Consider the following 15619-nt stretch of genomic DNA (forward strand, 5'->3'; position numbering starts at 1 on the left):
TGCCTGCCGCAGCTGTACTCGAACTCCACCTCTTTAACCATTCAAATTCGACTAAGGTGGAGTCAGGCGTTGCTAAGATGGCAATTCTCGGAGATTCAAAACAGAACGGGGTTTCCCCATTTTTATATGCAGTCCATCACATATGTTTTCATGCTCCTCACTCACAAGATGAATGTCAATGAGTTTACCTTCAGCATGGTGGATCCCAGCTCCAGGCCCACCAGGATCGTCCTGTCCACCAGCTCTGCTATCCGGGGGTCAGTCACCTTCAGGGAGTCCTGGACCAAGTCTGTGACGTCCACCTGCCAGTCGGGCCCCAGCATGGTGATAACCTGGTCCGTGCCCTCAGTGGAGGTGGTGTGGAACTGCGTCAGCACCTTGACCAGCGCCCGCTGGTACTGCAGGGTGCAGCCTCGACTCACCCGCCGCTCGTCGTCATCGTCGTCGGCGTCGCTGTCTCTGGTGCTCCTTGGAGAGAAAAACGGGGAGGATGAAGATCCACTAAACATTCCTTTATCTGGTGCACTAAACAGCTGTGGAATCCCCCCCAAAAAGCAACAGTAGTCACAGAGGATGAGCTCGGAAGCAATCATTTAGTTTAGATGTGTCTGGAATTGGCCACCAATATGATGGAAGCAGTTGATAAAGAACATTAAATAATAAAAACCATCCCCAATCATAACTTGTCACGTCCTCAAAACGAGCATCTGCTGCTGTATTACTCTCAGCACTGTGTCGTGAGCTACGTCCCAATCTGTGCCTTCTGTTCTTAAGGGTCCCCTCTCATCTTATAATTTGACATCATAATGCTGATGAGAAACTCGGCACCACTCCAGAAAAATCCATCACATTATCTGTTCCGACGCAGCGGCAATGAGGAAAAAGTCCTCGGAGGCAGCAGGGAAGGGATGGTGAGCACCACAAAGCTACGTTTTGGACGAATGCCCTTCTTATTTCACGGGAGCCCTGGGCCGTGAGGTTAAACATGCCAGGTGCATCCCCCACCGAGTGCAATCTGCTCTACAGAAAGATGTATGAGTTACCCAGCTTCCCTCAGCAGGCCTGACAATCTGCCAGTTTCTCCTTAAAAAGCACTCCACCGCTTAATCTTTGCTTTGACTAAACTATCCCAACGACTTGATATTCAGGAGAGGCGGCGGGCTGTCAGCCACCGACCAAGTATCCATCCCGCCCATTAATTCAAGGAACAAGTTCAATTATTAGGCTAAGCACTTCTGTCCTGAGGTCTCATAAATGCTTTAAATAGGCTCCCTCAACAATAAAACATTTTGCTGCACGTACCTTTTGACCTGTCTCACCTTGGATTTTGCACGAGGTCTACGTTTGAGTAAAATGTCCCTTCAGTAATAAATGTACTCTGGTCATCCTTTAACTTCTCCTCTAGGTTCATCATCAGGTCATAATGAATCTTGTCCAATACTTTGACCTAAAAATAACAATAATCAGCCAGAATTTTATTTTGAGTTTACAGCTAACCATTATACCCAAGCATAACGATGTTAGCTTAGAATTTAGCACCAAGAGCTGCTGTGTCAGCTCAAATGTTGTGCAGCCTTATGGACCTGCTGGTTCAGAGTTTTGTTGACTTTTGGAAAGCGGTCGATTCACCCTTCAGTTCCATGTTGGCTCTAAGGGTCCCTTGAGACCAACTCCAAAATGTGATCCCCATTGACCACCAGTCAAAATGTCCAAGTTTACAGCCTAGTAAAAGCCTAAAAAAAAAAGACAGCCTTGGTGTTTAGAGCTAATTTCTTCATTCAACTGTACATTGGTGAAATTATCTGTTACAGCTGTTTAAATTATATCAAGACTTAATTAAATTGGCCTCTTGAGGTTGACTCTAAAAGTTAACCCCCATAGATTTCCATGTCAAAATGTCCAAGTTGACAGTCCAGTACAAAAACTTGACTGACGGCCGCTGTCACAGGTTGCTAGCAGTCTCCTTTGGTGTCGCCCACCTGCCTCAGCTCCGTCAGGCTAAGCACTTCTGTCCAGAGATCTCGTAAGTGCTTTCCATAAGCTCCCTGAACAACAAAACATATTGCTGCACGTGCCTTTTGACCTGTCTCGCTGATCTTAGCATAGTTCTTGTCTAAACCTTATCAGTTCCCAGTAATACATACACTTTCAACTTTGCAGGTTATGTGATGTGATGAAATTATTGCTTTTAAACGTGTCGACTTCACAGGTAAAAGCCACAAATATTGGAGGCAAATGTTTGATTTGCATCGGTAACCTCCAGATTTACAGAGAGAGCAATTTAGCTACGTTGGGCTGGAATGCTTGAGATTCTACTTCTCAGTAGCCCATGCTAACAAAGGGCTACTTCTGCATATGTGGGCGTCCGAGTCTCTAAAGACCGTGACACATCAAGCTGACTGTTGGTTGTTTGAGAGTGATGGCCAATGCCGATGTGTTCAAGTGCAACGGCAACGCCATAGTCGACCTTCGTTGCAGGTGGTTCTATAAATGTAGGTTTGGGGCGTCAATACCTTCAGAGACTAGTGTAGTATAGTAAAGTACTGTGTTGTTTAAATTCAGAAGTGACTTCAGAACATTTGGAAAAATGAATTTGAACTGGGTCAATACACATCTGTTAAATTGCTGTTGTGCAACCATCCACAGGATAAGCCGCTGATTGACAGATATTTTTGAATATTAATTAAATGAACTTCAGGTAGACAAAATCCATTATAATTCAAAAACTGTTTATTCTTGTATTAAATTTACGAACTAAAAAAAGTTGCACATCTGTAGTGTGATTTTTCTTTTTTTTTTAAATTCACACAGTGTCTGTAAACACCATTTGGGAGGTTGTTCACACATCTTAGTACGTAACACCCCGGTGGAGACTACACTATTTGATGCATTTTTATTGATGGGAAGTCAAAACGAAGCAGCGGGAGCAGAAAATTACCATTTATTACAAAAGCAGGATCACAGAGATCACCGGAGAAAAATGTACCCTTAAACATTTCTGGTAGATCTGAAGGGTAATTTCATCAAATACACGAGTTTAACTTATCAGGAGGATGCGTCTTCAGCCCGGTTATATAATATCTGCTGTGGCTAAAAGAAAGTAAGCTCTGACGATCAGATCATCAGGGTCATCTGAGGTCGGGGATGAGACTACAACTTTATAACTGAGGATGTGCATTACAAACCAGAGGTGTGAGATTTACAAAGAGGAAAGGTTCAACAAAAATACGCTGCTGTGTGTTTAAGGGGACTTCTGGTGCTCTTGTGTCTGACTCATACCACACATAAAATGTCAGGATGTCTCAGCCTCTTCACCAAATTTGACTATTCATTCAGTCTCTGGGGAGCCCAACATTTAAATTAAGACTTTTAGAAAAACATGAACCCAGAACACAGAGCAAATCTACTCAGGAGCAACTTCCTGATGTTTTCCATCACTTTAAAAACCTGATAGAAGACGACACTGCACCGAAAACCAGCCTCACCGATGCCTGCGGTCTGAAGGTCATCTGGACTTCATACTGAGGGTTTCTGTTTTTGGATCCTTACAGCGTAGCTCCAGGACATGCAGTTGCTTTTGTACTTAGAAGGTAAACGAGTTAGCTCTAGAGCAGACACAGAGACTGCACACTCAGGTACTCATTCGGTTAAAGGCAGAGAAAAACCCAATGAGACAGTGAGACTCGCTCTGTCTCTGTCAAGGAGTTTCACAACTCTTGGCTCAGGTCAGTGAAAGTTTACCTTCCTGAGTCTGTACCTGAAAATAAGGCCGATATTTTTTTTTCTCCCCCAGAAGAATCATGTCTGTTCTTATTAGAGTCTCTGATACAACCGTACAAGCTGAAGCTTCATTGCACACGGGCTGCCCGCCCGATTACACTTTCTTTCCTTTTTTAGAGCATGTTACTGGATAATGCAGCCAGTGAGCAATTCAGCTGCACTGTGGCAAAGGCCCACTGCAGGCCAAGAGACCTTGCTGCGCATGAAGCCTCGGAATGTGTCACTTTGCAGAAGTGAAGGAACGGAGGATGGAACGAGTGCAACAGAAAGAAAAATAAGAGTAAAGGAGGGGAGGGAAGGAGCGTGGAGGAGGAGGGAAGGGGCTAGAGGTTGTGTAAAGGAGAGTCAGAGAGCTTGGAAAGCGATGGAGGGATTGAGAGGAGTTAGCGAAAAGACAATAATCCAGTCTAATAATACAGATAATCATCATGATTTGGTGTTATTGGATGTGTTTGAGATGACTAACGAGCTGCATTTCATTGTATGAGAGATCTTATTTTCCATTTACGCTGAGGTGTTATTTACTGCGCTCTGTGAGGCCATTGTAAACATCATCTAATTCATTATCACAGAGTTTAATAATGGCTGCAAACAAACAAGACCAAGGTCGAGACAAATGAAACTCGCTACCTCATGCCTGTGCCAGAGTTGGTGGTGGCACAACTAGGAGGATTTCTCGTGAGCCCCGCTGGCATCTGGGAACAGCAGAGTTTGCCAGTCATATAGATGGACAGTTGCTGGAGCTGATGTTGTTTCGTTCGTGGCATGTGGCCAGGTTTTTGTTGTTGTAAATTGCAAAGAAGATTCAAAGTCTTGGCATTAAAGATGAAGTCAAATCTAAAGTGTGAAGGGGTTTCCAGATAGGAAGAGACAAGCAGCAGTGTGGCAACCATGGATGAGACCATGGAACATGAAATTACGGGTGTTGTAGTAATGATAAGTGAAAAAAAACTGAAGACGCAAAGTGGGTGGGTACCAAACTGAACAAATCCCAACTTTGAGGCAATGGACAATGGGATAGAGTAAATACAGTTCCCCAAACAGTTCCCCTTACTATCTACAGGTGGTTCCTACCACCAAATTCATTATGGCGATAATGGGCTTGGAGGATCAGGGGAATCCACATGGAGCAGCGGTTTTATTGACAGTATTTTCAGGCTGGTGACAGAAATAAGAGGTAGGCCTTGGCTAGACAGCTTCAATCCAGAAAACTGCACTAGCCCTGTTGGGGAACTCAACTAAAGTGGTTGCATTGTCATTGTTAAAAGGATAGGCTAGCTCCGTCCATGCTCCAGCAATATTTTTATGTTTTTCTTGTTTCACTCAGAAATTTTCGTGGTAGGAAATTTACCTAGGCAACCAGAACCTCAAACATCCATGTCTCATCCATCGGCTACAAAGAGATGTGCGACAAACATATCACTTAAATGTGGCTAGTGCTTTAAAGGTGGGGTATAAGACAACATGGGATGTCCATAAAGTCTAATGTAATTCCAGAATGTGAAAAGAATTGATTTCTGAGTGAGATTAACAAATATACCGGGAGGAATTCATGCATCACAGGCGAAATGTGACAGTCCGTTCGTGACTTACTATACTTCACAAGTGAACTTTCTGATGTCATTAAAATGAAGAAGCTAAGGGTTACACGGTCGGCATCTTCAACCCCTGGGCCCGACAGAACCACATGCGTCCGTGGGTGAAACTCTAAGGTCAAGAATGAAATGTCAAACCGAGAAGCGTCGCCCTACCGTCGAGGACCCTGTGATGAAAGCTCCAGAACAGGCGAATACTTGGGAGCTTCGATGTGAAATGTCGCGTCAACATAAATAAAAAAAACACAGACTTTGATAACATGCACAAGTAGATCATCCATGAAATGAGATGTGGGCTGTTTTCATATGATAAAACATATGAATTAATCAATCAAGAAGCGCCAACGTAAGCAGGAATCGATTGGCTTGACATGAAATAAAAGGTCTTTACCAGACAAACGGCATCAGTGAAAGCAACAGTACATTATATGACTTCAGCCCACACGTCAGGGTTATACGGTCCACACAAATTTAACCGGTAATTACTTTCATGTTTTGCCGGGAGGCCGTGCATACATTAAAAGATGCGCCTGACAGAAATATGACTGAAATTCCGAGTCAGTATCGTCTGCATGCACCGCCATCAAGAGTGATGGGAACCGCCTTTGTCGGCAGTTTCCTGATGCGCCAAAGAACTACAGGGAAAAGTAAAGGATATTACATAGTCTCAGTAAATCCAAATGACAGCGTGTAAGAAAGAAATGCTTCACCTGCAGCGAAATGAATTTCTCTGGTCTGGCTGCGTGGCAATCATAGCAACCGAAAATGGCTCACAAGGGGTCTTTGATTACTGTTTTCGCGAAGGCAGATGGGAAGTTATATGCATAGAAAATGGTCTGGGAGACTTGTAGAGATACATACTTCAGAGAAACAAACTTTATAAAACCAAAACAATTTGCTAGAACCAACTAGTCCAACTATTGATATACAGGGAACGCTGAATAACAACGGTGTAATATGGAGGCTGATATGATACGAGATTGCCGGTCTGGGGTCTGGTAAACACTGGACCAGCGGCAAACACCCATTCAAAGTAACAAGGTGTGAAATCTTGCAAATCTGATAAAAACACTCTTGGTATAACTCTTCTGTTTTAATAGTCTGGGCCTCTTTGCATGAAATGAATGAATGGTGCTAAAGTGGGCATTTAGGACACATTTTGCCCGTCAAAATAATATACCATCCATAGCCCATTGAAGCCCGATGGGGATCTTTAAAAAAATGAGGCTACGCAAGATGTTTTCCAAGCACTCTAGGTCATTTGAAATACCTTCATTCTTCAAACAACTCCGTAAACACGCCATTTGTATTCAGGTGGGATGGAAATGGAATTGGTCTATGGTGATGTACTCCAGCGGAGACGACAGCAGCCACCCGTGCGAGTGTTAATGCTCCCATTAAACATTTGTCGTGGGGTTGTGGGCCTGTTTGTTGCTGCTATGCATGACGAGAATGCAGGAATATTTTAATGAGCCCAGGTTCCTTAACCCGAGACCGCATTCTTCATTGGGGTCCTGGCTGTAACAACTATTAATCTCCCACTGGTGCCATTTTCTCGACATCTCAAAGGTGCTATTTATTTATTTTTTTAAGGCTTCTAGGAAACAGCTCATCCATTTTTATTGGTTGCTGGATCCCTTCTATTGACACGAGGTTCTATTATATTGGCACAAAGGCCACTCAATTGGCCTAGATTCCTCACGAAGGGAAGGATATCAACAGAACACAAGACTAAGTGCAGCTACCACAGTAGCATAGCCGCTGTCGCACAACTGTGCATTGCATCAACAGTGTAGCAGCTTATTGGAAGTACAGCTACAACTCTTACCACCTTTTTCACCCAAAATGACTGCATTGTAGGTCCAAATAATAATACAGAAGAGCTTTCTGTGTCCTTAAGTTAAATTAAACCTGTGCCTTGGACTCGTTTTATAAAATAGGTTCAGATGGGTATGATCAATGCACATCAATTTGCACTTGAGAGCCGGAACATATAATTGGACCAAAAGAAGCAACCACCCCTTAAAATCCTGGAAAACAGGGAGGAGTATGGACTGTTTTTTAGTTTCTAATGTGTAAAGCTGTAGGGCTCCATTCACAGATAATGAGTCCTCTGGTAATCATGGACAAAAAAAGGAAAAGAAAGTATATTCTACCGCATCGAATGTTTGCCGGCTCTTTTCCATTTACCTAAGAGGTTTAGACAAGAACAGAAAACACAGGAAAGAGGCTCCCGAGTCCTCTTTTGAAATGACATATTATTTGTGACATAAGATTCTTCCAAGTTTTTGTTTGAAGACAAAACTTTAAATTAAAGGAGAATTCTGATTATCCGCACCTGGAGTCTCGTGTTTGTAGTCACCATCACATTCACCACATTGACTGGTTGGTGAATGTGATGCTACAATCTGACACAAACAAATCCGTCAATCAGAGAATTTAGGCAGATTATCATAAAAGACTGCATTTTGAAATACAACTAAAAACCTTTGCCACGTAGTGATGTAAACACGTTTGATGTCGACTTTTGAAAAAGCAGGGAAAAAAGGGAAATGCAAATCAAGAGTGCTTCCATCAACTGTGTTTGCACTAGAAAACTAGGCCTTGCATTGTCGTCAGAAGTTGGTGGGGTGGGCTTCGTTATACGTTGCCGTGATTAAACAGAGCAGAAGAAGGAGAGAATAACTAGTGAGCTTCGTGATTGTTGTAATTATTTGTTGCTGTCACCTAATATTGTCCATAATTCATGCTGTCTCACGGTTTCCCATACTATTTTGTGTTTGTGTTGTGTTTTTCCTGAAAGCATCTCTCAGTCCCCAGATCCCCTCCCCCCACCGCACGCACCGGTCCCTCACATGCTCTGCACTCAATTCAACCTGACGGAGAAAAAAGGCACGGACAACATACGGGACTCACGTAGCATGTGAAGCTATCTGTGTTGTTCACTAACAAAAATTACGTTGCCGCCACTTTTTAAAACCTGATGTTTGTGCTCTTGATTTTTTTAGACCATGGAGATTTACAATTATTTAAAGAGAGTTGGTCAAAACCTGCAGGAAACGACTCCAGACGTACCTCGAACTAGCTTAACTTTATAAGAGCTAGCTAGTATAGCTAAATTCATAAATACTTAATTTAATCTTACACACATTTGTCCATAGAACGCCACGACTCAACAGCATTATGTTTAGTATTCCTATATCTGAACTGCACAGTTTGCTGCTAATTGTCAGTAAATACAATATAAATGTCATTACGGCAATTTAACGACAGACCGATAAAAACCTAATGATCTTATTGTGCAATTCTACATGCATTAATTTCACATGCAGTTTGAATTGTTTTTAATAGGTGGGATAGTGTCATAATTAGTGGTTTTTATTAGTACAGTGTAATCCCTGCGGCAGGGTCTCGCGAAATCTTGTGGAGACATACTGCTGTCTGGAGACAAAACAAAGAAATGCATTGATTCTAATGCAAATAGCATTGACCATATGTACGCTATGGCACAGTAACGTCTTCCTCTTCTTCTTCATTTTTAAAAGCCAAATCAGCTGGTCAGTAACATCAGTTACTTGTTTGGAAAAGGTATTTCCACCTCCCGTTTTGCATTTTTTTTGTGCATCAAAACAGAATTAATTTTGCCGCCAATCTCAGTAGAGAGTTCTTTCTATTGTCACAGATGGAAATGAGGGACAAAGCCACCAAAACAAGACCCACGTTGCGTGAAACTGTTCTCAACGCTGCATGTGTGTCAACAGTGCTTCTGTGTGGAGCTAAGGCTCACCTTCGGTCGGGCAGGATGGGAACCCTCCAGCCTTTGATGAAGCTCAGGTTGTTGTCGGAAAGTTCCACCTGCAGGGGAAGTTTGGGAACCCAGACGGTCAGCTCCAGCGGGGCGCTCAGGTGCTCGTAGCTGAAGATGACCCTGGCGTTCATGGAGCCCCGCGTTTCCTTCCCGTTGACGAACACGTAGTCGCAATTCATGGACACCTAGGACGAGATCACGGTCAGAAGTCAGCGACCATCTATATGGTAATCTAGCAGCATGGGTGGCAGAGGGTCTAAATGGTGTTTGATGATATACAGCGCAGTGTGGACGCCAAAGTCCCTGTCACAATTCATACCAGAGCATTTCAAGGTTCATACTTTCAGCGGAGCAAATATACAGCTAGGTATTTCACAAGAGCTAAATCCAGTCCACGCAGCAGATTTGAAGACATCTATCTTCCCTTTCTACCTAATACAGTCCACACATTTTGATGTGTTCATTGACATTTTGCAAGCTCCAGATGTTGGATATTCAGGAAAACCCTGGCTCTGCTTTATTTTGCAGAGATCGTCTAAATGAAAATTCTTCTGTGAGTCTGCGGCTTATCGACATGGAGCTGTTTTTAGAAAGACTTTTTTCACGTTCGATTTTTCATTTCATTGACGTGAGCGCCGCAAAGACAATTCGCCTTCTTTGCATCGCTGACAAATGTCACGTAACCTACGTCTAACTGAAATTATCTTTATCGACTGGATGGTGCTGGGAATACAAGAGAAGCTGCTCTGAATTTAGAAAGGGCCTGTAGCAGCCGTATGATTCAGAGTTTGAAGGATTTATCCCCATCCAAACATAGCCTTGGCTGATTTTGACAACCTTAAGCAGAAATATGGAAAGAGTCAATAAAAATCAGCAGGTCAGGAGGAAAACCTCTAAAGATTACAGGCCATGATAGCACAACTTAGAGCTGTTCAGAAAACTAAATGCTTACTTATTGCTTGCTTTAATCTGATTTCCAGCTTCTAAGCAGTCGCATAAGTTGTCATAGGGATCTTTCGGCAACAAATGAAGATATTTGCTGGGACAAAATATGGAAAAATTTGAGTGGATCACATCTAAGAATCCAGATCATCTACTAATACACAACAAACTTGTCCATAGGATGTACCTTACACCTAGAAACCTAGAAAATCATTTCATCTCCCACTTGTAAACTATGTTCATTAGGTGTCCTGGGGTCCTTTACTGGGAATGTCCTGGGGTGGCCAAATTCTGGGAAAATGTTTGTCATACTTTAGGCGACATACTTGGAGTTAGGGTCCCTGCAACAGAGACGTATTCTACGGGCTGGTCTCACTGCAGCCAAGAAAATATTGGCTCTGAGATGGCAAGCACCACATTCCTTGACCTGGCAACAGTGGGCCAACACCTTCCTTGGAATAGTTTTGACGTTGCCCGAATGAATGGAGCCAGCCTTAAAACTCTCCGGGAGTAGGAGGTAGCTCATAGACTGGTGAAGGACAGAGTGCAGAGAGGGGAGGATGTTAAAAACAGAAAATTCTAAGTTTGTATGTTGTACTTTCTCTTTTATCTCAATAAAGAATTGATCACAAAAAATTAAACAAGTTCGTCCAAGCTACCCGGTGTCTATTAAGCATGTGCAGTGCAAACTAGACATTTACACCGTGTTCCACCACACTCTCCTGTGAATAATTATGCAGACGGGAGCAGCTTTTAGGCACTATTCATATCTGAGTGCTGACAGCATTGTGACATTTCCCATGAACTTTAGATCATAACAGCTTTGGTACATAAATAAACATATTCCAACATTTCACCTTTCGTTAGACATTCATGTAATGGGATATCATTTGAGGCACGGCGATGGCACCGGGCAGGACTTCAATATATGGACTTTTCTAAATTTAAGTCTTCGCAAATGCCATTTTTAACTCGAAACCATTCTTTAGCTTTTCCGTCCAGTCAAAAACCTCCAGCTCCATTTGAATTATCATAAATACCCGTCCCCTTCGAACACTAAATTATTAACTGCAATGGATCCGGAGGGCTTTGCTTTTGGGCTCGCGTCGGAAGATTTATCTAGTGTTGGGTGGTAGCTGGCATTGTAATCAGAGGATCTAATCTCCGGCAAATGGAGGTCGGGCTGGCCAGTCTTCTCAGGGCTGGGGATTCATCATAACTGGGAGGAGGTCTGGGTAATATAATTCCCCACATGCAGACAGGCCACAGCAGGGGGAAGAGCGGGTGGTGGAAGGACTTCTTAAGATGACAGTCTTCCCCTCTGGTTCTGTTAATGCAATTCTGTGAGGTCTGACCTTATGGGCTACCGCGCAATCCGGCCTCGGCGTGTTATTGCTCCATCTGCGGACGTGTAATTTCATCTGTGTGAACTCAGTAAGAAAAAGAAAGAAAAAGAAGTAACTCAACGCTACGACCTCAGACACCTTTGATTAATCACAGCATGGCTTGCTGTATGTAGAGTCGGGACATCTGCCTGACATGTACTCCCTTCTACCCTTAAGCCAAACACAAATGCACGCACACACACGTGAGGAAACGTGCCCTAACTGCAGCTCCACTCCAGCTCCTGCAGCTACTGCCGCTGATAAACTTGGCCGGCTAATTGCGAGTCAAAAGCTGTTAGCAACTGCGGGTATCAGTGGCCCTGTGGGGGCTTGCTGAGGAGGGCTTTCACACACTGAGGCGCCACACGCCGTCACACTGCTGCTAATGCGCTGTGGCATCCTCCGCGGTACCAGTAGATTGCCTGGGCGGAGACGGATCACCGGGACAAGTGCAAGTGCCGGACGCGTTTGGTCGCGCGCCGGTCACGGGAGGAAGAACGAGAGCCCGGATGGGTTAATAAAGGTGACGACACCTACGGGCCTCACACACATTTATGCCATAACATTAGGTGAATTCATTTCCCAACGGCACGGCGCCTGTCCTTCAAGCGAGCGATGCTTTAAAGTCATTTTATTATGACGGCCGTTCACACAGCGTCACTAGAGTTGCCTCTGTTCATCCACGCGAACTGAAAGCTGCATTTGGTCACATATTCCAGTCTGTTTGATTTCATCTTGAGCTGATTTGCAGCCATGACCACGTAAAAGGTAATTTCAGTAATTTAGAATTGAACCTGCACACAGTTTGGGGAATCACAGGAGATTCTGTGTGGAGTTTGCATGTTCTCCCTGTGACTGCGTGGGTTCTCTCCAGGTACTCCAGCTTCCTCACACACAGGACAAGCGGTCACAGAACCATCATTAAACCCTCTCAGACTAACAAATAACCACAACTCTCCAGCTCCAAGCCAAGATAACTTGATGCCACCTCTTCAGTCTTTTGATCAGATCTGTCAGACGTCCTCCAGCGTCCCGGAAAACATTCTCCAACAATGACTGAGCAGTAATCAGGGGCAGGACATCTAGTGGCTGCACAGATTAAAACTTATTATCTGATTATTTAAGCTGGAAAATAAGATAAACGCAGATACACATGTGGCAATATCTAAAAACAAATTTATAGCAAAGCCATCTGGACCTTCTTGAAAGCCCCTGAGATGAGTCCATTTGTTTTAGCTTTATTTTTGTAGATATGCCATTAAACTGGATAATTGAGAATCTGCTTGAATAAAGCGAGCAGAAAATGAGTAGGAATGTGTAATTATGGTGGAGGAAAAAAAAAGAAAGATATCTTGTCCCATTTAAATATGTTGGATAATCACTGTGCGAGGAATGATAATAGGCTACTGCAGATACTCTGACAGCATGGTATATATTTGTCTGGTTTTAGGCAGCAGGACAGGTTGCCATGGTCACATAGTACCTTTTGATTTCCTTTCCTTTTATCAGACAGACGTGTCATTTTCTCTCCATGTTTCAACGTCGAGTGAAAAGCGGAGCCATGTTCGCGCCGCGTGGCACGTGTTTCCAAACAGAAGCCCTCCCCAGATTTCGCTTCAAATCTCAATTTTCACCAAATTAACTGCCGTGACACGCTGCCAAGAGGAGAATCCGTTTAGGGATAACATATGTATTAAATCGGCACTGAATGAAACATATGGCTAACGTTAGCGGGACTGCGTCTTGAAGCTGCTGTGGAGGTTTTCCTCGTGTGATTAATGTGTGCTGGCTTCAAGAGCAGAGCAACCAGCGGCTTCGTTTAGCTCTGTTAGCTAAACGAGTTGGCACCCGTTAGCATGTTGTTGGTAGGATTAATGATGTCGATGCGTGAAAATGACGATGTTGTTCTATAAAGACTTTAGGGCCTTTTGTTTGGATTTAATTCTACAAAGAAGCTATTAGCATATATGGTCCTTTGACTTTCTATTGACACCAGAGGCGCAGCTTGTCAATAGGCACGGCAGGCAACTGCTTTTAGCTACAGCAGTGGCAATGTGATAAGTTGTCAATGACATCAGGTTACAGGCTCCACAAGAAGTGAGCTCCTCAGGTTGCGAGAACGAAATGACGTAATTTTCTTCTCGCAGACTGTTCTGGACACATCAACCAAGCAGAACTTTTTTCTCGCGTGGTGTCCGGCAAGTATTCTGTGATTGGTGAGAAATTTGTAGAAGGTGTGGTTAATGCAGTAAAGTGGAAATGCTAGCTAACGGCCACTCTGTTAGCTCCCAGATGCTAACTGAGCATGCTGAGATCTGCCAGGCCAATCAAATAGTTTGGGCGGGTTTTATTCGGTCCTACTAGTGAAGTCGGGGCAAATCGATCCAACGGGACGTCACAGAACAATGGCGGCGTCATTAAAACGTAATTTACTAGACTATAAAGTTATTAGATGACGTGTAGCCTAACGTTAACGAGTCTGACAAAGAGAGAGGAGGTTTGTTGAGCGTCTACCGTTAGCTTTCAGCACAGAGAGAAGTTTATTACCTGTTGTTGGTGGAAAAACTTTGGGAGACCTCAGTTTCGATCATTGTCAGTAAATTCAGAAACAAAAAAATATTGTCTTATCGCGGTCGGCCATGTTTGTTGTTTATGTTCACCTTGGTTCTCCTGGAACGATTTGAGGTGGCATCTAATACACTCCAAGTGGGATAAATCCGACATCCCAGCTTTCTGGAATGCAGCGTAGGACTATCCAGTTGTGTGTAGAGGCATTTATTTTAATATTTTGTATTGGGTGAAACTAATGCTATAGAGAAATCCCCACGGAGTGTCACCAGACTAATTAATTCTGGCTAAAACAACATCTGTCCCCGATGCAATTAGCTTATTTAAATTTCTAAATTCTAAATATGTATTTGCTCCGCGTCGCGCTTATAATACGGGAGCGCGGCTTGAAGGAGGGAGCGCCTTCAGCCCGGCGTGCAGAGCGGCCGCGGGCGTGAGATGTGATGTGCAGACACACGGCCTTATCTGTGGCTTCAGGTGGGTTACACGAGTTACATCACCTCAGGAGAGGATGATCAGCCGGTGGGGGTCGGCCTCTCTCTCCACGATGGCCTGCAAGCAAGCCCCCTCTAAGACCCTCACTATAACACACTCCCTTTTTATTTCCTTCTATTTTTTACCACCGTTACTCAAACAGGGCGCCTTAATAATTATTCCCGCGCTTGCACACTCACAGTCTTGGCTTATCTGCTACAGGCTTTTGATGCACACAGGAGCTTAGTTATTTCTAAAGAAGAAAGAACTAAAGAAAAAAAAAAGAGACAGCCTCTCACCTATTTTTATTCTGGATAAAAAAAAATATAAAAAAAATACAACAGCCTGTGGGTTGGCATGTATCCAAATGCTCAAAATAAAGCTTTATTCAGAGAAGAAGTCATGAAAATAATGGTTCAAACGCTGTTTGGGGCTAGCAGGAGATGGAAGGTATTGGAAAGCTTTGCGCAGTATGTATTTTGCACCGGTCGCCTGTAGTGCTTGTTAAAATAAATAAAAATAAAGCCTCAACTAAAAAGAAAAAAAAACATGATTAGAATAGATTTTGGCCTGTGTGTGGCATAAAGCAGTGGGGTGTAGGACCTTTGTCAGGCTCGCTGTGAATCTTTTATTTCTGCATTCTGGGGGTCGTTTTATTGAACCGCCGTGACTCCGTCGTGCATTTCCCGGGCTTGAAGGGCTCATTTTAAATTAGCCTCGAATGTTCAATGGCAAGGATCGCTGAAGCAAGCCCACTCAATATCCCGTAGCCCGGAGCCTTGTCTTTAATGGATAATGAAAAATGATAAATGACACGCAGCGGCCGGCCGACGCGGCGCAGCACCTGCCGTTCTATTGACAGTACATTACGCCGGACCCTCCCGCCTTCGAGAAAACACATCTACAGCGGAAACCAATTGATCTGAACTCTGCTTTAATTCATAAAGTAATTTGTTCTCCTGCAAGCATCTAACGTTATTAATTGGGACCGGTTTGTGTACGGCGCAGCACAGGCGGCGAGAAGCAGCTAACGTTAGAGGTCTGGTATTTCAGAGTGAAAGTATATT

General features: G+C 43.6%; 1 protein-coding gene across 2 annotated transcripts in view; it reads right to left on the reverse strand.

Annotated features, from left to right (window-relative positions):
* The window catches only part of tmem132e (transmembrane protein 132E), a 414526-nt gene that overhangs the window by 28105 nt on the left and 370802 nt on the right, over positions 1–15619 (reverse strand). For both annotated transcript variants that reach the window (XM_084565323.1, XM_084565322.1), the window contains exons 6-7: positions 9163–9368; positions 189–468 (exon numbers count right to left, since the gene is read on the reverse strand). In XM_084565323.1, the coding sequence (XP_084421449.1) occupies positions 189–468; positions 9163–9368 (486 nt within the window). The remainder of the gene's footprint in view (positions 1–188; positions 469–9162; positions 9369–15619) is intronic.

The sequence above is a fragment of the Chelon labrosus genome, assembly GCF_963514085.1.
Source record: "Chelon labrosus genome assembly, chromosome: 17".
NCBI lineage: Eukaryota > Metazoa > Chordata > Actinopteri > Mugiliformes > Mugilidae > Chelon > Chelon labrosus.